Genomic DNA, 23,414 nt, shown 5'->3' with positions numbered 1-23,414 from the left:
GTTTGAGATGATTAAACCTTAATGAAAGAATTGGATCTTTAAATTCCTCCTAGTTCCCAGCTTTGAAACTCAGCTGTTAACTGGCCTGAGTTTGAAGATGTCTTCATGTAGGAAGCAAGAAATTAAAATTAATGACAAAAACATAGCTTAGTGGTTACCCTTCTCAGGTGGGAAATGTATTAACTTCATTTTTCTTCAAAGATAGTTTACATGACTACTTCAACAATCATCCTGTGCACATTGTTTTTTTTCTTGTTGATGTAGGATTGCATTTGCTTGTACTGATTTTCTACATGTACATATAGCAGTAGGTGGATTTTTTGAGTGCACCTCTTGTAAATACTGAGAGGGTCACACTGTTGTCTTGAGTATTTATATGAGAATATGGGACGAGACAGACTGAGAGAAGAGGAACACATAGAAGGATGTCAGGGGACGGGGGATCTGCCACTTTTAGATGTCACCGACCTGTGACGAAAACTCATGGGCATGTCACACTCAATCACGCTCCTGCACTTCAGGTACATAAGAGGTTGTTAAACTGTACCTGTAATGTAATCTGTCATTTTGAATTGTCTTTGTGTCCTATTTGCCGTGTATGTGGACGTTTACTTGTGGCCCCGTTACATGGTGTGATGGCCTAACTCAACAAAGTGACAACCAGTGACTGTGCTCATGTGGTTTCTCTCTGTCTGTGTGTTTTGACTTGTAGCTCAAACAAACACAGACACACAGATTCTGGGTACATATACTGTAATAGCTCAGCTACTGTATGGACATCCATTAGCACTAAAACAGGTTTTGGGCAGGTTTTTGCTCCCAATAAAACATTATTTTCACAATTCAATTATCAAGTAATATCACATATCCCTTCTATGTTTCCCTAAATTATTCAGTATTCATCCTGAAAGCATAACTATCTTTCATGTTACATGATTCAAGCTACAGTTTTGTATTCTTGTGGATGTCTGAACTATATAGACGTGTGTGTGTGTGTGTGTGTGTGTGTGTGTGTGTGTGTGTTTGTCTGAAGTCGTGCACAAAGACTTCTGCACTGCAATAATGATTATTACATGGCTTTTACTGGTTTAATATTGGTCCATGTCATTCTGTCTCATCTTTTTTTCTCATTCTTATTCATTTTCCTTTCTTTTTGTCCTTACACTAATTCCCTTGCTCTCCGAGGGGTCCCATAACATTTGTCTGAACCCTGTGGAGCAGACTTGACAGCTCAGCAATTAGGCTCGATAATGCTGATGCAGGTGGAAACCTCATCCTGTCTGGCCTTGACACCGGTAGGGAAAACATGATGACACTCTATAACCGACTTTCATATCAACAGCATCACATCAAAGTGACACCGATGTGAGAAAGACAAGTTTACATACTGTGCAGGAAGGTTGTTTACAAGTCACCTCTGCAGTATCTAGAGGGTGTGATGTTAAAGACTTTGAGTGTAGGGTGTTCTGTTACAAATGCCACAACAAATTTGATAGAACATGCCAATGTATAGAAAAGGCTGCTGTAGACAGCAGTTTAGTTTACTCAAATTTTGTTCATGAAAATTATTATCTGTAAAAAACATTGTTTCAACTATTGCCATAAACTAGTATTGTGACAGTACATTACTACAGTAGCTACATCTGAGGCTGTACTCACATTGTATACAGTATGTATGCCCTTCAGTGTGATACTTACACCAGGAGGCTGGTCCTTGGCGAACATACCCCAGGTATGATAGTTAAGGTTGTGTTTAAAGGTGGGGTGCTCCGTCTCTCCAAAGCCGTAGACAAACTCTGATGACAGTCGTGTCGACACTTGGATGAACATGTCTGAGAAGGTAAAACCTGGCACAGAGGAGTCCCAACTGAGAAAAGTGACAGAGGATTAAATCAATGAGAGAGAGACTAAGAGAGAGAGAGGGAATTATTGTCAAAAGGAGTTATTCACAAAATGCTTGACACAAATAAGCATAATAAGCCGTAGCAACTGCAGGCATCCCTTCAACATACTTCACAAATTTTAATTAGCAAAATTTCATCTGACACTTCTAAAAAAACATGCAAGGCTTAACTACAGAATAATGTCACCCTTGCTTAAAGATATGCTTTGAATAGACTTTTTGACGCTCTACTGCTTCATGTGACATCATCATGACTGCTGAACAAAGTGGAAACTACTTCAGGCGCTGATACACGGGCCAACTTTGATTGGGTAACAGTGCCGAAGGAGTCAACTCAGCATTCCTACTTTAATCTCAAAGGGGGGAAAAAGGTTCTTGCCTCCAAACAGTTTAGTAGAATTTTTATCCCATGGTTCACCTTATTACTTGTTAATAGGCACATTCATGTTGCCCAAAAAGGGATAAATTTAAGGGACAATGTGTATGCATTGTGCTTGTGAAAACAAAATGTAGGCCAAAACACATACAAATTTACTTTACTAGTTAGGACAGCACAGAATTGACTTAACCTTTATTTAACCAGCAAAATCTTATCAAGGCTCAAAGTCAATATAGGTAGCAGTAACAGGGAATCATAGACTAACAACATGAATTAATTAGATAATGCAAAATATGTCACCATATCAGAATTGAAAACAAATGCTACTGAATTGTGTAAAACATTGATGAAATTGCATTATTAATGACATAAAAGACCCGGAAACAACCTAAAAATGGCACTTTATAGACAACTACTACAACACAGAACACGAAAAATGTAAGCCCGCTTGCTCCACTTGTACGACTGAAACACTCACATCTTGGTTCCTGTGCTTTTTCTTACAACCTGGATGCCGAATGGATTTGTGGTAACATGGACCTTGTAAAGCCTCTTGCTCTCGTTAGTCTCAGGAGTAGCTGGAACTGATAGAGGCACTGGAACCTCATAACGATCTGTGGTCGGGTCCGTGATCTGAACATAGAGGGAATGTTTGTTTGTCATTGTATGTGTGTGTTAATGTATGACAAGCAAGCCAGACAAGTGCTTTGGAATGAATAAAAATTGTCAGCTTGAGGGCATATTGGTCAAGTTTAGCAAATGACACATGATACAGAGGAGAATGCACCGCTACTAGCACAAACAAACACACACCTTGAACTGGAGCATGTCACTGCTGTGATAATGGATCTCAACACGGAGTGTGTCAATGTCTGGTGACTCTGGGCGACCACTGCTCCTGTATTTTTTGTTCCGACTGATATTAATTGTCATGCCTGAGTTGGTTTCCTCGGTTCTTGTAACCATGTATCCGTAGTCTTGTGGATAGAAGCACCATGGAACACGTTCAAGGTTGCTTGGCTGAGCAGGGAAAGAAACACAAGCACAGGGGAGAGATTTTTTACCCTGTTTGTTTAGAAATAGAGTAGGGAAATAATGCGTATATGTGGATGTGAGCATCATCTGTGTCACCCCTCACCTCCCAGATGCAGCCTCTGGCCTTGCACTTAGCTTCATCTGCATTGTCCTCTGGGTAGCAGTCAAAGCGCTGGTACTCATCAACTTCCAGCTCCCACTGCACTAGGTAGGACTTCCCAAGGGTCAAGGACAAGCCACGCAGGAACATAACCTGTATATGTGTGTTTGTGGTGAAATGAAGTGTAAGGGAGGAAAATGGAGTAGAGAGTACTGATTATTAAACCCTAGGTTGTCAATGTGTGAACAGTGTCTTCAAGTTGTCTCGATGGAAATGTTCTACTTATGCAAGTAAGCCCAGACATGCTTCCTTGAGACAGAATGTGTGCTTGACGTTGCGTGTGCTATCAATTAAGACACAGCTGTTAATTTCCCTCGCTGTTTCAACAGCCTCTGCTGAGAATTATGAGTCATTCTCACAACAAATCTTGGGGAGCCCCTTTTCACTTTAGTCACTGCAGTCACCAGCTAAAGTATCCTCAGAGGGTAAGCAGACTTCTTGTCCTGTAATTTCTGAATCATGTTTCAGCAATTCTATAGTGTGAAATGCAGGACACACAAGCACACAGGCATTAATATTGATAAATAGGCTGCAAAGGCAGATATGGGCAGAGGGATAAATGATGAAACTGAAAAGAGAGGGAAGGGAGGAATGGATGTACGGAAAAGACAGGGCAGTCTCTTTATACATGCAGTACTGTGAACAATATAGAAGGCAGTTCAATTTTTATGTTAGGGAGGGAATTGTAAAAAAACAAAAACATGTCAGGAAATTAAATAAAATATTAGGAGACAGTCTGTGTCAAATATTGTAAATTGTTTGACTGTATATAGAAGTACTGATGTTTGGCGGCTCTGATCTATAATATTCAAGGGCCAGTCCAACTAGGCATACAAAGACTGATGGGCATGACAAGCTAGAGTTTAGGTTTAACAGCACGTTCACCTCCAGGAAATGATTACTGGTTAGAGTCATTTGATAAATGCATGCTTGTGTGTGTGACCAGAGAGACCTCGAGGATCTACACAGGCATCTCACAAGAACATGTGTGTGCACGCAAATATACACAAGCACACAAAGAAAATCTTTATAATATAACTCAAGTAAACCTCTTGACACTTTATAGACTTTTGCCTTCAGCTCATAACCCTGGGCACTTACTGTAGGATCATTGCTCTTTCTCACCCTGTCTTTTTCTTTCTCACAAGCTCTCTCCCACACACACTCACACAAAGCTTTTCACAACCCACACCCAATGTAAATTGTTATCATTTCTTACACTTTGAGGCTAACCTTGAAATGTACAGTAATGGTTTCATCCCTGGTCTTATTATAACAAATAGCAGATGCCTACAGCCGCTGTGGAAATCATCTACCCTGTATCTGCTTTGTGTCAGTACACCAGCAGGTTTTCCTGACAAAGCAAATATGGCCTGTCATATCCCCAACATATACCCTAAATACTTTTATGTATGTGTATATGTATGTATTTTATCTGTAATCATATGTCCTTTTCTGTAACATTTTAACAGTTGTCCTATAAAAAGCAATTTCTCTTGACATAAAATGATTTGTGGCTGCTGGGTATGCACAAACATCTAGGTGTGTGTGTACTTCTGTAAACGAGACCATCTATGAAAATGATGTATGTGTTTTTACCTTCTTGGCTGCATTATACTCTATGTTGGTGTCCGGCAGTATGGTGACAGTGTTTCCATCTGAAACGTGTGTCACAGAGACGGATGAAGGAGTATGAGGCACCCCAAGAACAGTAATGTCCTCAAACTTAAGGTTGTCTGGATCCCCGTAGCCATTATGGGTCACCTGCATTGTCAGTACTCCCTTTGAGGCAGAGGACACACATACACGTTATTTAAATCCACTGAGGTCATAGCATATCATTTAAGTTAAAAAGCGGATTATAGCTGCTAAAATTACATTCCACAATGTATATTCATTATTAGATAGACAGACAGACAGACAGACATATAGATAGATGTACAACAGACACAGCTTATCCCACTTCCAGTTATTACATATAATTGTGACTCAACCATCTTATAAATTAAACATTCTCGACAATCCTCAGTGCTGTGTGAAGCAGGAACATCGGGTAGTGGTATTTGATCAAACAAAGCTTCGGCAGCATAACATTGATCAATCATGCCTAGTGTTCTGGACTGGAAAAGTCTAAGGTCTCTGGTGATTTTGAACTTAAGTTCGGATCAGAAAGAATATGTGGGCTGGATCTTCCAGATGGTGTAGATGTGTGCAAGGGAATCTTACATAGATAACACTGAACTTGTAGTGGATGTAGTTGCCTGTTTTAACCGTCTCTGTAAAAAAAAAGAGAGAGAGAGAGAAAGAAGAGCAGATGTTAATGTTTGTCACAGTGACTGGCCTTCAGTTGTGAATGTGTGTGAGCTGACTGTGTTTGAACAGTTATATTAATTGTGTTTCCATGCACCTATTTTTAATGCTAATTTTCAGTTTGTTCATAAAGAAAAGTCTGCAGTGGAAACAGACTTAAGGCATAAAACCATTGAACATGAAGCATGTGACCCACATCACTCAAGCCTCCACTCATCTGAAGAGACAAAGCACAGCTGCAGACAAAACACATCAGATATGTCAACTTTGAGATTTGACTTGCACTCTTGCACTTCTAATCCTTGTGTAGTGCATGGAAATGGTCATGAATTTATATTTTCTTTTGTAGATTCAGTTACAATTTACACCACATCTGGATGGAAATTTTGCAATTGACTCGTAATTAGGGATGCTCGATATTGACTTTTCTGCCGATATCCGATATTCCCCAACTCTTAATTCCCAATAAAGATATCACCCGATACCAATATATGCAGGCTTTTTACACCAAAACTGTTACATAACAACATCACATATCTCCTATTGTGGAATCAACACATGCCTAATTGTATTGTGATGCCCCACTGGATGCATACATAAATGCAACATGGCTTTCCAAATGTAAACACTGTCTGTGCAAAATAAGAGAACAACTTCAACTTAAGTTATGGAAAAAAGTGCCAATATGGCACTGCCATATTTATTATGTTGTTTGCAGTCATTGCAAATTGCAAATTTACTATCCATAGGACACACTTGGAAATAGTTCCAAACCACAGACATAAGCCCCGTTTCTGGAGGCGGGACCTTTACAGGAAGTCCTCTCACTTGGTCTTCTCAGCTGTTGTCTCGCCATAGCAGAGTAGAACTAAACCACAGACATAAGCTCCGTTTCTGATATGATAATATCGGAGGGCCGATAATATCGGACATCCCTACTCTTAATACTTTGCACATAACAAGATAAGAGCGTCAATAAGTGGTAACAACGTGATGCAGATGGTTGTGTCTTACACAAACACATTTACACACACAAACAGGCAAAAAATGAGAAAAGCAACAATACCTCGGGAATCTCCATCATCCCAGAATAGCTCCCCGGCTGCCTGGTTGTTGTCATCAAGAGCAATGATCAAACCCATGGGGTTACGCCGGCTATAGAAAGCGCACACACACACACAAAAAGTAAACATACTATACACATGTAATAACAAATTCAATTAGCAGGAGACAGTTGGGTGCATTTGTGATGATGGGCCTGATTTACTAAAGGTTTGCGTGTGTAAAAACGTAGGCAGATTTGACATCACCTGCAAAAAATGTGCAAGCTGATCTACTAACAGGGTGCACTGAGGCTTGCATGTTTCAACTGTGCAAGATAGTATGCGCTGTCCATTTAGTACGTACCATAATGAATATGCAGTGTGGGTAATTTTACTGACGGTAGGCCTATTTGCGTCTATAAATAATACCTTTGAAGGGCAGGTATTAGGGCAGCTGTGCACTGCACACAGATGACTACTGTCACTGTGCAGAGGAGGAGACGGAGGCACAATGACACAATACGCACAGGATGGATTTTTTCTACCCGTGTTAATATTTTTGGAGTCAAATATTTTTGGTATCACTAACAGCATTGACTTTGTCACAAATACTTTGTTCTGGTAATATTTGTTTTTGTTATAACTTGTTAACTTCTTCCAGCTAGAACCTGATCACATTTCATTTTGTGCTTGCAGCTTTCTGCTCGTCCAAACTCTCCATTCAGACACGCAAAACCCTCATTTACATACTGCTGTCTCCACCCTGTTGCACCTGTTTTCATTTACGCAGTTATTCTTAGTACTGTAGATCACCCGCAAGACACACACAAACCAAAAGTACAATCTTTTGCACTGTGCACGCAATTTAGTACCCACTATTTGGAATCTTAGTAAATCAGGCCCAATGTGTTCTATTCTGAAAGTGTTTGTTGATCTCTGTCAACCCAGTCTCATATCATAATGTGTGTGCATTTATGTTATGTTTTGCTCTGTGGACCAACCTACAGTAACTTACACATTTTGATGTGACACAGTACATATGTGAGTGTATGCATGATGTGTGTGTGTGTGTGTGTCTGTACCTGTATGTAGTGGTGACCTCAGGTGTCTGTGTGGGGAGGATCGCACCACCTCTGATGTGTAAACCAAGCTTGTCAGCTGGCAGATACATATCAACACGCTGTCTGCGTTCTGCCATCCGTTCCATCTGATTGGTAGGACAACAGATTCCATTAACTCACCTACATTCATGTGGTGCTCTGTGGGCAAGACAATCTCCATGCTACCCATTTCATTATTAGGATAGTGAGCATAGTTTTGTACAAGCCTGGGCTGAAACATACTGGCTATGGGCTGGTATGTAATGCAGTTCAGCTTGACTTTTACTGACACAGATGTAAAATATATGTGGTGTAAATGGATCTGTAACCATACTAAGGCATTTATTGGATTCAAGCTACTTTGACATAAAACACAGGGTGCTACAGTATACTAACTAGTAGTATAGACTTCAGATCAATAAATTCCACCCCTAAAAATAGCAGATACTTGCATATATTATTGCATTAAGTTTTGAGTTTACTTGCATAAGCTAATAGAATGAATTCAAAAATACTTTGAAGAGTCTGCCCTTTTTTTCTTACTTGCCAGCAGTGGTATCTAGTTTTGCAGATTGTCTCAGTTTTATTTGTCCAAATTTGTTACACCGTATATTTATTCTGGCTATCCCACATACTTCACTTGTACTTTCTACCAGAAACAGTCCCAGTGATGTCTGTATACAATAGGTTTGTCCTTGGTGATGGATACCTTGTTTGGGGTTGATTTTTTTTTTCTAGAGTAATTTGTAACCCTGCAAGCTTCACAAGTAAAATTCCATTCACCACCATTGTATTGTGGCTGCCACAGAAATCTTAGGAATGAATATCTGAAAACCTAATTTAATGAAGCCAAAAACATCTGCATTGCTAGACTGTGTGTGTTTTTTAGGGGGAGGTTTTGTACCTTTGGTCAACTGATCTTCAAAATATAATTGGAAATAGTAATTGGAAACTACGGCATGACTGCAACTTGAATCATATAACAAACGTATGTCTCATTCTCGACAGTGGGTTCAATAACTTTTCAAATCCATAAACAACTTGAGTCATTTAAGAAAGACAACACTAAATGTGTGATGTTGCCATTACATTGATATGTGAGAGATGCACTGTCTAGTCAGAAATATTTAGTTAAGAAGAGCAGATACATTTATCCAACTCATTCTCTTTTCCTCTCTTTGTCACTTTTTCTCCTTTCTCTCTCCACCACACATTCCTCCTAAGGCCTAGATAGAGAACAGTTAATTTCTGATCTCCTGAGGACTGAATCCTCATACCAGCCTAAAACAATTTAAAAGTCTCTTCTCTCCATCTCCTCTCATTCTCCTTCTACCTACTTCCTACTCTACATCCTGTTATTCTCTCTTGTGGTGCTCTAATTCTTTTTTTTTATCCCATTTTCCTCCATTCCCATTGAGGTTGTATGTGTGAGAGAGAGATTGTGTGTGATTGTGTGTGTACCATTTTAAGCAGTACAGTAGAATGTGTGTGTGTGTGTGTGTGGGCTGGAGTTAGTGGAGCGTCTATAAGCAATTTCAGATCTTATCACCCCCTCATTGTCTGCCTTAAGGAGGTCTTCTCTATCCTTTCCCTTCATTCCTGCTGGCCAAACCTCCCATTTTCAAACTCCTCTACATACTTTTATTCCCCATTTTTCTACTTCTTGTCTTCTCTCTTGCTCTTACTTTCCCTAGCTCTCCATGTCATGTTGTTTTCATGCATCCTTTCCTTCCCTGCATTTCACTTAAATCTCATAATGTGTGTTTTGTCTGTCATTCTCTTTCCTCTGTTTTTCCATCATTTTTTTCCTCTGTAACTTGCTTTAGATGGTCATTTTCACTACATCAATACCACCCCACCTTCCCATCCTCCCACCCAGATAATCACAGGGGACCAACCAGGACAAGGGGCCGGCGGCAAGTCAGCCCATCTAATCGTTCATCTGATCAGTGGGCGCTTTACATTGCCACTGTGACGCCCAAATAAGGTCCCAAAGGAACTCAACACCTCTTTTATCTCTTTGTCAGGGAGATAGTCTCTCTCCTCTCTTCCCTGTCCCTTCTTTCACTCTATCTTTGTCCTCACACTCGCTCTGTCTTATCGCTCTCATCTCTCAGCCTCAAACAAAGAACTCGCAGCAAAGACTTTCATGTGATACATGTTCTTTTTGTATGTGTTAATGCCACTAATGTGACATGATACTGATAAGCCCCTTTGCAATCTTTTTAGTTGAGTACTATACATTTATGCTTTCATTTAAGCAGATACACCTTTATATTCAAATATGTTCATACACAATACAATAACCATGCAATGAATCAAGTTTAGCATAGCCTAACTCACCGGATGTAGACCGTGGGTATAAGCTGATTGGCTATTGGCTGATTATTTCAGGCAGAATTATCCTCCTTTTCCACTATCTGCATGTTACCAAAAACAAGTTATCCCCTGAACTAAGTCCAGCATTGCCCAAGGTGATGGTGATTGGTTTAAATAAATACAAACAAACCTGAGTGTTTTTTTCCCCCATAGCTGAATGATAATGGGTGCAGCCAGCACTTTCTCCAGCGCTGGCATAGCGCTAAAACAAAGTGTGTAGGTAGGTCTGGCTATGCAAGACTAAGTTTAGTCTATTCTTGATCCCATTCTTCTGATTTTCATATTTATGAGGCTTATGATGTTCAGTTTGTCTTAAGGCTGTAGAAATGTTGATTCAACTCTATGGGGATTTTTGATGCCATGTGATTTTGTAACGGATTGCATTATACTGAATGTTTTTTTAAATATTCTGTCTCCCTCATGTTTTCAAAACCCATAATATGGAAACAATTTCAACTGGACAAGGTGAAATGTCTGCTGTAAGCATGTGAATGCATGTATAAAATAATTAAAATAAAAATTAGACTATCAATGATAGATATGGAACTGTTTTAAGGTGAGCATAGTCTTACCGTCTCATAGTTATACCACAAAGCATCTGGGATGTATGCCGACACCTTGTCCACACCCTGCAAGAAACAAGACAAAAATATTACCTGTACATTTGAAAAATAATTTCATTGTTTTCTTAATGCTAAGTACACCGTTATATGCCTCTGACTTGTCGAGCAGACATCAAAAACGTTTTGTGTGGAATTATACATGTGTTTGATTTATGTTCATAGCTAGTAACACCTGCTCAAGCTCACTGCACCAATCTTGAGACTTCAATCTCACAAGGCTAAGCATGAGGAGAGAAGCAGCTATAAGCTACATATAAATCACTGTAACTTAATAATACATTAATGGGATGAAGCTCACAGTAAGCAACATTATTTCAAAACTGACAATCATCTCACATAACATTTCCACAAAACCCTTGTGACATTTCAGTCTACAGTGCTATGATGCAACATATGATAGAAAAGACAGCATCGAGCGACGACTGACAGGTGACAACCTTTGATGGCTTAAGGTGGTGGACAGACAAGAGCAATCAATAGCAGAGCGCTGTGCCTTTGATAGCGTTATCACGCCTTTGCTCTTTCTGACAAGGCACATCAGAGGGAGAGAGAGATAAACACAGAAGAGCACAACAGAAGAAAGCTCGAGCTACAGGTCCTTCTCGAAAAAGACCAAATTGTGAAATATATAATGTCAGCTGTGTAGGCCAAGGCCGTCCCCCAAAGGCACCAACATCTCACTCCCTATCTCGTTTTGTTTCTCTCCTCAGCAGCATGTCCTATTTTGGGGCCCTCAGAGGCCTGTCATTAAGAGCAAGAAAGAAAGGTGACAAGAAGCCAAGAAAAAAAAAAAAAAGTTAAAAATAGGGAAAAAGGGATTATTAAATAGAGGTAAATAAGAACTAATAGTGACAGAAAAACAACCCAAAGCTACATGTTAAGAATAAGGGTATTAATAAAACATATAGCTTTAATGTTCTGCTAACCAAATTAAATGACTTAATGTCCTCTTAATGTCCCACATTGACAGTTTGAGGCAGAATACCTGTCACAACTGCTGCACAGCCTGTGAGATGACATCCTGGGGAAATGGATGCTGCCCCTATACCTCGTTTTCTGGTGTCTGATTTGCTCGCGGCGCCTATCACTCACTCTGCTGACTAATGGGAAGGGACTGCAGGACTTAGCATGGCTGCTAACTGTGATTGAGAGGGACAAGGCATGGGGCCTGTATCCTCATTTAGAGTACTGAATCCTCATTTAGAGTACTGAAGCTCTGTTAGCCATAAGGTAGAATTTGATCAGGTGGGCCAAAGATTCATACTGGCAGAATGATCAGATGGTAGCTGAGGTAGATGAGAAGGGCAGAGTGCGGCAGAGAGAGTGAGTGAGTGAGTGAGTGAGGGAGAGAGAGGGTGAAAGAGATATGGGATGAAATGAAATGGGATCACAGGGGTGAGTTGACAGCAGCTGATTAAGAGAATGCAGATGAGATAAGGGAGCCAACGTTTGATGAAAGGATGAGCTAAAAAGAAAAGGGAGTGATGGGCAAGAGGAGGGAGTGTGGAAGCATGGAAGAAGACCAGAGGGGATGACAGAGAGAGAGAGTCAGGCCATCTCCCCAGTTTATCACAAAGATCAAGGTTAAAGCATCTACTGATCTGAGTGATAGAGTAAGAGTATCATTAGAAAAAGGGAGAGGCAGGCAGCCTGAGCGATAAATAGAGAGAGACAGAGAGAGATGAGAATAATGAAAAAGGAAAGTGGAGGTAGGATGTGAAGGGTTGTTAAAGATCAGCCGGTCACCCTACTCAAGTAGCTGACTCTATCTCCTCACGCGGGCCTTCTCAGTGTGATGCATGTGTAACAGATAGTGAGCACTCTGTACTCAGTGCCTGGCCTTACTCTGGCTTAAATAACAGTACCACTGCTCGATAGCACCCTGCCACCACAAAAGATGAATATTCAGCCACATCAGATCTGATATTGAACTGAAAGGAATCATTTTCAAGTGATGCGGCAGAGGTCTGAAACGTTTCAAAAGCTTATACCACTGTGCTAAAGTGCACTACTTTTCTACAATGAGTAAAGCTTTTAGCATGTTGATGTTAACATATACCAGTCAATTTAATATGTATAAGTAATAAAAATCACAAGTTATAGATAGACAGCTTTAAAAAAAATTGCAAAAAAAACATTTTCCTGCTAACTTTGGTGTTGTTATTATGAGCCATGAATGTGCAGAAGTGGTGGTGTTGGTGGGGGATGAGCTACCTAATCTGTTTGTAAATGTGTTGTTTTTTTTCTCCCAGCTGTTTACATGTGACTGCAGTGTGAATGACATTGCATATAGAGCTGACAGAGTGCATGGGGTGAGAATTGTAGGGCTGAATACATAACAGAGACTTGCTTTTGGATGTCACCTTGCAACATCCAGTTGCTTACAGTGTAGGGCTGGGCGATATATCGATATAAAAAATATATCGATATATTTTTTAATGAGATATGGAATTGGACCATATCGCATATATCGATATACGTATATATATTTCAAATTTGCGCTGTGATCCTTGCTCCAAACAAGCTGCTGACCCGGAGCTCTCTGCACTGCACTGCTCCCCGCGCCCCTCCTCTTTCACCCACAGAGGGGGAGGGGCTGGAACACACACTCCGGCACTTTTCAACAAACTTGGAGGAAGCAACAACGTCTGTGGAGCGTACGAAGGACGAATTGGTTGGTAAAAGAAAAAGTAGTGGCTCAGTAATATGGAGATGGTTCGGATTCAAAGTATCAGATGAGCAACAAAATCACGTTATATGTAGGCAGTGCCATAAACAAGTTACAGCCAGGGGTGGAAGCACTGCAAATCTTTTTCACCACCTAAAACAGTGGCACAAACTGCAGTACGAAGAGTGTGTGAAACTGTGCGCTGCAGAAGCCCCAGCTGCAAGCCATCCACAACCCGCAAAAGCTCCAGCCCCGAAACAAAACTCAGTGCAAGCTTCATTTTCCCGCAGTGTACCATATGAAAAGAAAAGTGACAAGTGGTGTACTATAACTAAAGCGGTCACTTATCACATCGCTAAAGATGTGATCCCTGTTGCAACTGTGGAACAAGTCAGATTTAAAAAGTCGCAACTACTTTTAATAAAATACAATTTTAATAAGCCATTTATAGCTGTCAAAATGTTGATGCTTTTCTCATATAAATATATTTATTTTATTTTATGGGCTATTTTTATTTAAGATGGGCTATATTTTTCATTTAAATGTGCACCTTATGGAGCTTTGATTTCAAAGAACGTACTCCTGTGGTTATACAGTATTTATGTTTACATTTTATTGTTCTTTGAACAGCTGAGCATTATTTCATCCTGCTGGTTTCAATCAAATTAATTGTGACATGTCATATTTGGCTTTGACTGTGACTAAACATTTGCTCTCACTTTGCGATAAAAATATCGGGATATATATCGTATATCGATATTCAGCCTAAATATATCGGGATACGACTTTTGGTCCATATCGCCCAGCCCTATTACAGTGTCACTCACAGAGTCTCTAGACCAGAGGAGGACAACACAGTAACAACTGTTTCATCTAATTACTTAATACATTTACACAGAACATTTGTCTCTCATCAATTACCAGTGCACTTTGTTGCAGAAGAGAAAGAAAACAAGCAGTTACTTTATAGCAGTAATTTATACAGTAATTGATACCAGCCACTCGCACACATTAATGTTATATCATATTGTTATTCTGTTTCCAACTACACTATGCTGTGCCTTTGGCCTTGGAAGGACCTGAAGTTAGGGCACGTCTGACTGCTATTTGATTCACACCTGTAAAGCCACCTAATGGCCCTTACCTTTCCCTGTCCCAAGGACAGCTTGAACCCTGAGGCACAATGACCATAAACCCTCCACTTCTTGTGTTGGCTTGTATTGTATTAGAAACTTCTCCACAAGCACAGTGATTGGAGTTACTTTATCCGTGGCCCCGCTATGAATCCAATTCGCTTTCCACTATTCCATAATTCACAAGAGGCCGTGCTAAATTGCTTATTAATCAGGCCACTTTGACATGACCGCAATCGCTGCGTATGCACACGTACACACACATGCAGGCACCCACATTTACACACACACACACAAACACAACGAAACAGGCGCACGCACACAAACACACACACTCACACATTTCTATCTACACTTCTAATCTGCCAGTAATGAGGTCAGTGCTCTCATTAGAGCTGAGAGAAAAGAGGGAAGATATGAAAGAGAGAAGAACGAGGGATGAGAGGAGAGGAGGGCAACAAAGAAAATCCCATGTCATGTTTTCCCAGTGGAGGTCAGGGTGTGTGTGTGTGTGTGTGACTGTGTGAGAGTGTGAGATAGTGTTGTAGTACTTGAGATCGGTCTTGGTCTCGAGATTGGTCTCAAGATCACATTTTTAAGGTCTTGGTCTTGACTCGCTCTCGGATGAGCTGGGCTTTTGTTTTTTGTTTAGTTACTGTGATTTAGTGTAAAACACCCACCTTCAAATGCAACCAATAACTTATTTTACTTTGAAAGTTTTTACGCTGCCACCGGGCCGCCACCTCCACCTGTGAGTGTTTTATAGATCACAGCGGTCTTATGTTGAAGTCTGTTCCCCCGTCGATATGTGTTTCGGATGTGGTGCTACGAGAAACTTAATTTTATCAGGAGACAAACATTAGAGCATTATTTGTTGGGGAACAGACTTCATGGATTTCAGATTCAGAGGTTTAAGGCGGGCCTGCAGGGTTAAGTGGAGATGTGTGGGGAAGTTTATTTGTGCTGTTGAACGTAACCACTGTGAAACAATGACAAAATAAAGTTTTCTTGATCTGACTCACCAGCTTTCTGCACTGTCAACGCTTCCTCTCTTTATTCACTCTGTAGCTCACTCGACCACAGCTAATACAACATTATCAGTAAATCCGGCTCTATGACTACCTCTGTAGCCGCTTATTGGCGAAGAAACTAGTGTCTGTGAGGCAGAATAAACCAGCAGCATTCTCATCTTGAGCAGAGGAGAGCAGCACCACGAGAAATGACAGCAAACAGCAGCAGAGGCTAACGTTAGCTGCTCATCTCCTCTGTCTCAGGGGGGGCGGAGCTGAGTCCTCCGTGTGCAGCACACACAGACAGGTGGAGAGTTGTCACAAAGTTAACAGCATAATCCTAATGAAAAAAGACTCCAAATGATGAATAATAGTCAGGGAGTGTGATTTGACAATAAACGATAGGCTACAGCAAAATATGAAACAGTAAACATTTTTCTCTCGTCATGCTCTCATACTCATACTGGCCACTTCAATAGGTACATTTATGAAGTTTATACATTTTTGTTAACATTGTCAAAAAAATGAAAATTTTACTTCATGTTTATTACTGAGGTCATAGTGGGTGATGGTGGTGTATGCTAGGGTGCATCATATTGAATGCTGAAAGTTGAATTATTACTTTTTGACAATATTAAAGTTGTAGTAAGCGATAATAATCCAATACATTTTTGTCATATACATATAAAAGAAGAACTTTGACCAGACAAGGACCCGCGGACACATCAGTGTGGTTTTCTAATTGCGGAGGAACCGACGGAGACCCGACAGAGGGACAGACGGAGACCTGGCGGAGGACCGGAGAGTGAAGGCGGATGCTGATCTGCCGGACAGGTGAGTAACATCAGCTCTGCTTCACATAAACTGTAACGTTACCTGCTGACATTCAGCTCACTGTCTAGTTAGTCAGGATATGTTGTTGTTGTTGTGATGTTATTTGTAAAGTAGCAGAGTTGTTACTACAGCTGTTTGACGCTCTGCACATTAGCTTCGCAGCTAACGTTAGCAGCTTGCTAATGTAACCTACAACATAGCTGCTGTGTAGTTGCTTGCTGTGTATCTGGTGTTTGTTCACTGCTTTCAGTGTGTTTACAGTCATGAAGACATATAAACACAGGTTTGCTATCACAATAATCACACATGAGATTGAGACACGGTCAGGTGTTAGCCAGGCTAGCCACCTGTACTATCAGAGCAATAAATGCTGCTAACAAACTGAAGCTTGCAGTGGTTACGTCTGTTACCATGATAATGCTCGTCCATGAACTTCAGGGGTGGAGCCCCAGAAGGAGCACGAAGGGAGGAGGGGGGTTGTTTTGGTTTTGGTTTGGTTTTTTTCTATCCCCGTTTTCCACCACATTGTTTACTATACCTTTAACAAAGACTCGAAAAAGTAGAATTTATAACATAGTTGCTGTATTGAATTGATTGAATTCAATTGCACAGGTGTACCTAATGAAGCGGCCGGTGACTGTATATTAGGGCTGGGTGATATGGCCTAAAATCAATATCACGATTTATTGAGCAGTTCACCTCGATAACGATAAATGGACGATAACTACCACCAGAGCGATAGATATAACTGTTATATCTATCCTCTGACTACCACCACCCCGTGCGCTAAAGTTTGGCCACTAGATGGGGCTGTGGCAGCATAATTGCTCCACTCCAAGGTTAGATGTATTGCCGTGGCTGACGACAGTTTTTTTGCACAACTTACATTTCACATCTTTCTGAGCAGTATCTTCTCTTTTGAAACCAAAATGTTGCCACACGATTGAAGACGCGTTTTTCTTGGGAACAAGCTGTTGCTCTTCCTCCTCCTCCACCAGGTGTACCTCCGCCGCCGGCGCTGCAGCTGCCGCTACGACGTTTGAACTGTCCTGCATCCGTCCATCTATCTATCTATCTATCTGTTTATTTTGCTATAAGTCATATGTCAAGTCGAAGAAGAACCAACCGTGTACCAAAATGCCGAGTGCGTAATGATATGGTTCAACTCTTTTACGCACCGGGCGCACGCCGGTTACGCTTAGAGTTTGTTTATGGACAGCCAAACTTAATAGCTGTCATACACCGTTGGAAATATCAGACTATTGGCTAAAAGGTTATCAACTTCATTTCATCGAATACTTCCATTGGCTGGAACAGCTGCCAATCAAACCCACGTTGTCGTTGTCGTCGATCACATGTCCTCATTGGCTTTGGAGACATGTACTGCCTAATCCTAAACACCGATTGGCTTGTGTGTGGTGTCGTCAGAAGCAGAAGAGGCTCACTGTTGTAAACATTTAGTCACGTGTACTCTGAGATGGACGCGCAGGTCAGGAAATGACGTAAACGGACCGTGTATGGTTTGTTATTTGTGTTATTACATTACGTGTTGGACTAAATACATGGACATATTGAGGAAAGTGTTTCGGTTTTATGGAAACGGATTTCATATTTCACAAGAATGGATACTTGGCGAGCTGTACAGAAAGTCCTGAGTCATAAGATGATCGTTGTGGATAAAGGGAAGACTTTGAAGGTATGTAGCATTATAGCTTTTCTTACTTAGCTCAGGGGCTAGCCGAGCTAATCGCTAATACTATTACGGCTGTGAGCAACCATATAAGTCGTGAGTGGTCTTGAATGAATCAGAATCTAAGCTTTCCAACAATGTACGGCATGAATATATATGTTTAATGGTTGGTGTTTAAAACATTCAGAAGAACGTGTGGCTACCTCCTAACATCCGTCCCGTCCCACAAACGGAACAGCGTGCGTTAAGAGGTATACCGAATATACCGACATGGGCAAAATGACGTTGGTTATCGTCGTAAATTTCGGTAATATTGCACAGCCCTGCTGTACATCCATTTGTATTTTGCTTCAATTCCTACATAAAGCTTTTCTTTCTTTCTTTAGTAGAGGAATAAAGTAAATGTTGAGCCACATGATTATGATTACAGGAATGGTCTCGAAAATGGTCTTGCGTTGTTTTGGTCTCGGTCTTGACTCAGTCTCAACCTCCTCGGGCTTGGTCTTGACTCAGTCTTGCCCCCATAAAGTCTTGGTCTTTGTATGCTCTGGTCTTGGTCTTGACTCAGTCTCGGGGGGGGGGGGGGGGGGGGGGGGGGGGTTAAGTGGTCTTGACTACAACACTAGTGGGAGATACTGATCATCCCATCTGCATCATCTGCAAGACACATTTCCGCGTGTACTTCATTAGCATTTCTAATGTCTATGTCCTGCATATGAGTATCCATGTCTAGATGCAAGTACATTCTGCATAAGTTTGTGCATTTGTATTTTCCATATATAGTATGTATGTGTGTGTTTGTGTTGACTGACTGGGTCCAGAACGGGTGTGATGAGCAGGTATTTTCCCCAGAGGAACTGGCGATCCACTGTCCAGGTGGAGCTGTCAGAGTAGAATCTTGGGATTGACAGAAAACAGTAAAAAATCAATTATATACTACAGTAGTATATTTAGTACGTTTGTCATAATGAACATGTAATACGGGGCGTTTCAACCCCAGTGTGCAAAATACAGGGAGGAGAAAATGCAAATATGTTATTTAGCACACGCATTGTGATTTACCAAACCTGAAGGTATTATTTCTGACAGAAACTGCAATCTTTTACACTGTGCACGCAATTTAGTACCCACTATTTGGGATCTTAGTAAATCAGGCCCTATGTATGCTAGTCAGCTTATTACTATTTGAGCACATTTCCTTCCAAACTCAATATTCATAATTTACAACATCAATCCACAGTGTTCACACAGTGGGAAAATAGAAAAAATCTTAAACTCATGATTTTGACTAAAGCTTAGAACCTATCATTTACATTACAGAATGGTACAATACAGTACATTAGTTGATGCAGTTAGTGGTTTTTTTCATTTGTTATTCAAATATCTATAAAAAGGGGATTTAATGTATCAGAGTATACAGTGAGGATAACAATGTTCATATTTGTTCAAAATAGTACAATACTCAATTAATCTCTCAAATTCCTCAAAGAGAACTTGGTAGATGTGTTTACAATATTTCAAATGACTTACTCGTGCATGACAGGGCGTACAACAGTCTCTCCTGTGGTGTGGGCATTGTAGAACAGTGTGTAGAGGTAAGGCAGAAGCGTGTAACGTATCATCAGGTAATGTTTAGAGCTCTCCACAAGAGTTGAGCCAGCACCATACACAGCTGGATCCTGGGGCTGGAGACGGAGAGATGGATTAAATTGATGGGGTTGATGAATGAGGGGGAGGTGGTGGAATAAAGATTTATCTTTTATACAGAAAGAGATGGGAGGATGAAAGAGAGAACTTGGTTGAGGGAAAGAAGAAATTGGAGAGAAAATTATGAAGACTTGAAAGGCAAAAAAGTGTTAAACATGTAGCGAGGAAGGCAGGAGAAGCCTCTATAATGCCTTTTTTTAAATATCAACAATTTATCCATGATGAATAAGTGGACATGAGCTAATTTCTTATGATTTAACACAGAAATGAACTTAGGACCAGTCTAGGGCATAAGACAATGAACAAAAAGAGAACTTGAGAGAACAAAATAAAGGGAAAAAGTGTGAGAAAGAAACAGAAGTATGATTTAATTTCTATGATAGCGCAGAGTGAGAGGGTGATTAGCAGCTAACAGGCTGTGCTTCTCTCATCTAGCTAATCATTTATGCCTTCGGCACCTCTGAGAGTGTGATGAGAACTCTCTCTTCGTGTGTGTGTGTGTGTGTGTGTGTGTGTGTGTGTGTTTGAATTGGCCTGCATGGCCGTGTGATGAGAGCCATGGTATAGGGCAAATCAAAGGTCACACATTAGCTGTCTCGTTTAGTGGAAAACCTACTTCAAATTCATCATCATCATGTACCTGTCCTCTAGCAAATACAATCCCTCCTCCGACATCCAACACACATACACACCATTTCTTACTCAACCACCCCCCACCCCCTAAAACCCCCTTTCACTAATTCAGCACTGTGCTATTTTTGCAGCAGTGAGGAGTATGAAAATGTCACATGAAGAATGTTGTGAAATCATCATTTTTCACCCTATTCGATGCTGCAGACTGACTTTTCTCGATGGTTATTTGTTTTCATCTATAATAATAGCTCAGTGTGTAATATAAATATAAACACTAGGATCAGTGGGTAGTTTTTCTGTGTCTCTCTGTGGCATCATGACTCTGATCTGACATGTGAGATTCAAAGCTAAAATGTGCTTGTTACAGGTAAACATATTGCTCTATCGTCATTATAATCTCAATAATGATTAGAACTGTCAAGAGTGAAATACAGGTTTGGGGCTGTATTCACAGAATATCCTCAGGCTAGAAATACCCTTTAATATAATTAGTCACTGTCAGTGTTAGGAGAAAGTCCTAAGAATTAAGAATGTCAGTCCTAACTTTAAAATTCGCAAATTTAAGGTTTACGAGTAATTTACGAAACATTTGAATGCTAAAAGTAGCTCCTAAGAAAATGAAGAGAAAGTTCAGGGTGCGTAGTGATAGCAACACATTAGTAGAGCAGTAGCAGCTTGCCTGAGTTCTCCTTGCTGTCTGACAAGCTATGTATGATGTTGATATGCTGTAAGTGATTACATATGTGACTATAGGTCTTATATGTAATATCACCTCATCAAAGCATGATTTGCTTAATCAACTGTAAAGAAAAAAAAAAGAAAAAAAATCACAATATGCAGATGGTGTCTGATGTCAAAGATGGTCTACTTGACGTGATAATATTTTGCTGTAGTAAGTATTGAAATCCATCCATCCACGGATATATCCATCTATCTATTTTTCTGTATTTAATTTGATTTAATTTAAATTAATTTGATTTAATTAAATTGTATTTAATTAACTTGAATGTAATCACATTGTATTTAATTATATTGTATTTCATTTTATTCAATCTGGTATATATATTATCTAAGTTTATAATATTTAATTTTATATAATGTCTCAACCGACCAATGAACTATAATTAGCTAGCTGGCTACAGCTGATCAAATTTCCTAGTGACAGTCAACTCAGGTGGCTAAATGAAATGAAAACCTGTTTTTGTCTAACACTGTCTGAAATCAACGACCCATTATCTTGAAAATATATACAATTTGAGTATATGTTCATTATCATCATAAAATGCATACGTACCACGTAAGTACAGAACAACAGCTAAACAGGATGATGTTTCAATATCCACAGCAGCTATAATCATTTTCAACAGCTAACAATCCCAGTGTTCAACCTAAATCAGAGGTCCTACTGCTCCCATTTTGTAGCACAGTTGTGTTACTGTATAGTGCAGGTGTGCTAACAACCTCCATGGATACTGAAATAAGTTTCTATTTTTAACCACTTGGAGTTTATGGCACCTATGAATTGTTATGAAATGAAGGGTATACCCCTGCAGCGCTTTAGACCAAACAATAGCTGTGTGATACATACATCTAAAACTGACAGTCTAATATCAGAATAGTTGAACAAAATGCCTTTACAGTACCTTGTAGCCCTGAGCATTGTGGTTCCGGCTGAAGGGATAGAAAGCTCCCACCTGCATCCAGCGACGACATAACTCTTCACTAGAGTCATCAAAAAATCCACAGATGTCAGCTCCGATCTGAAACACATGAAGGGATGACAGCTTGACAATAACTAGAACTTAGTGAAAAATATATCTCTGTCTTAAATGTCAAATTCAGTGTATGGAATAATACAAGACAAACTCAGAGAAAATAGGACATTGTGGATCAACATGTCTATAATGCAGTATCAACATAATTATAATGCATTATAATCTGATTATAGCATGTACAATTATAGTTATAAGCACTCATAAGTATTTGGAATGCTTAATAATAATAATCATACAATGACTAAGGTGAATGTTATGATACCAAGGTAAGTATTTAAGCAATTCTGATACTTAAGGTCAAGTATCACATTTTTTGCAACGATCATAATGTATTACAATTCTTGTAGTTGTAATACATTATAATCATTTTATAATGAATTATAATCACTGTGATCAATGTGTAGCGAAGGAGGGTCTCAAACACTTGTCTGCCAGACCACAGACAGCTACACTTACCAGTCAGCCAAAGGATTGAGCTGTTGACCACGGATGTCTAATCATCAGTGGTCAAAGTTGTGTCAAATTAGAGTACTCAATTTCTGTTATGACCCACTAAACACATAAATTAATTTTACATTGTGTTTGTTGTTCTTACATAGTGTCATAGTGCAGGCTGGTGTCCTCTAGAAAGTACCGACCACAGCTGCCTAAAAGCACTGGCCTTTGGCCAATAACTTTTTAGTTGACTGGTTAGTGCAGCCATATGTGGTCAGGAAGATCATGGTTTGAGACCTGTGTGGGAACCCTACTTTGCTACACAGTGATTTAACAATATTTTTCTCATTTTACTTTAATCACCCAATGACCACTTAGACTAATTCATCATTACATTTCAAAATGATTAAAATGTATCACAAATAAGACAATTATAATACTTTATGATGCTTGCAAGAAAATGTCAATAATTATGATTACCAGTATTATATTTTACCTCATTAGCCATTATAAAATGTTTTATAATGTGTTATGAATATCTAATATTATTATTAATTATACAATGCTATAAGCAGATTGTAAAGCATCATGAGCGTG

The 23,414-nt window shown here is 39.9% G+C and overlaps 1 protein-coding gene across 2 annotated transcripts in view; it reads right to left on the bottom strand.

Moving 5' to 3' along the window:
- si (sucrase-isomaltase (alpha-glucosidase)) overlaps positions 1-23,414 on the bottom strand; it is a 70,207-nt gene that overhangs the window by 22,349 nt on the left and 24,444 nt on the right. Inside the window, exons 16-27 of one of the 2 annotated variants that reach the window (XM_053320434.1) lie at positions 22,251-22,367; positions 19,798-19,952; positions 19,080-19,164; positions 10,882-10,938; positions 7,913-8,037; positions 6,854-6,942; positions 5,704-5,753; positions 5,077-5,259; positions 3,421-3,570; positions 3,096-3,302; positions 2,761-2,915; positions 1,699-1,867 (exon numbers count right to left, since the gene is read on the bottom strand). In XM_053320434.1, coding sequence (XP_053176409.1) covers positions 1,699-1,867; positions 2,761-2,915; positions 3,096-3,302; positions 3,421-3,570; positions 5,077-5,259; positions 5,704-5,753; positions 6,854-6,942; positions 7,913-8,037; positions 10,882-10,938; positions 19,080-19,164; positions 19,798-19,952; positions 22,251-22,367 — 1,542 coding nt within the window. Of the gene's footprint in view, positions 1-1,698; positions 1,868-2,760; positions 2,916-3,095; positions 3,303-3,420; positions 3,596-5,076; positions 5,260-5,703; positions 5,754-6,853; positions 6,943-7,912; positions 8,038-10,881; positions 10,939-19,079; positions 19,165-19,797; positions 19,953-22,250; positions 22,368-23,414 lie in introns of both variants that reach the window. The other variant, XM_053320435.1, reaches the window with a different exon arrangement.

Source organism: Scomber japonicus, chromosome 6, assembly GCF_027409825.1.
Source record: "Scomber japonicus isolate fScoJap1 chromosome 6, fScoJap1.pri, whole genome shotgun sequence".
Taxonomy (NCBI): domain Eukaryota; kingdom Metazoa; phylum Chordata; class Actinopteri; order Scombriformes; family Scombridae; genus Scomber; species Scomber japonicus.
The sequence above is the reverse complement of the archived record's forward strand: the minus strand, read 5'-3'. Positions and strand labels throughout refer to the sequence as shown.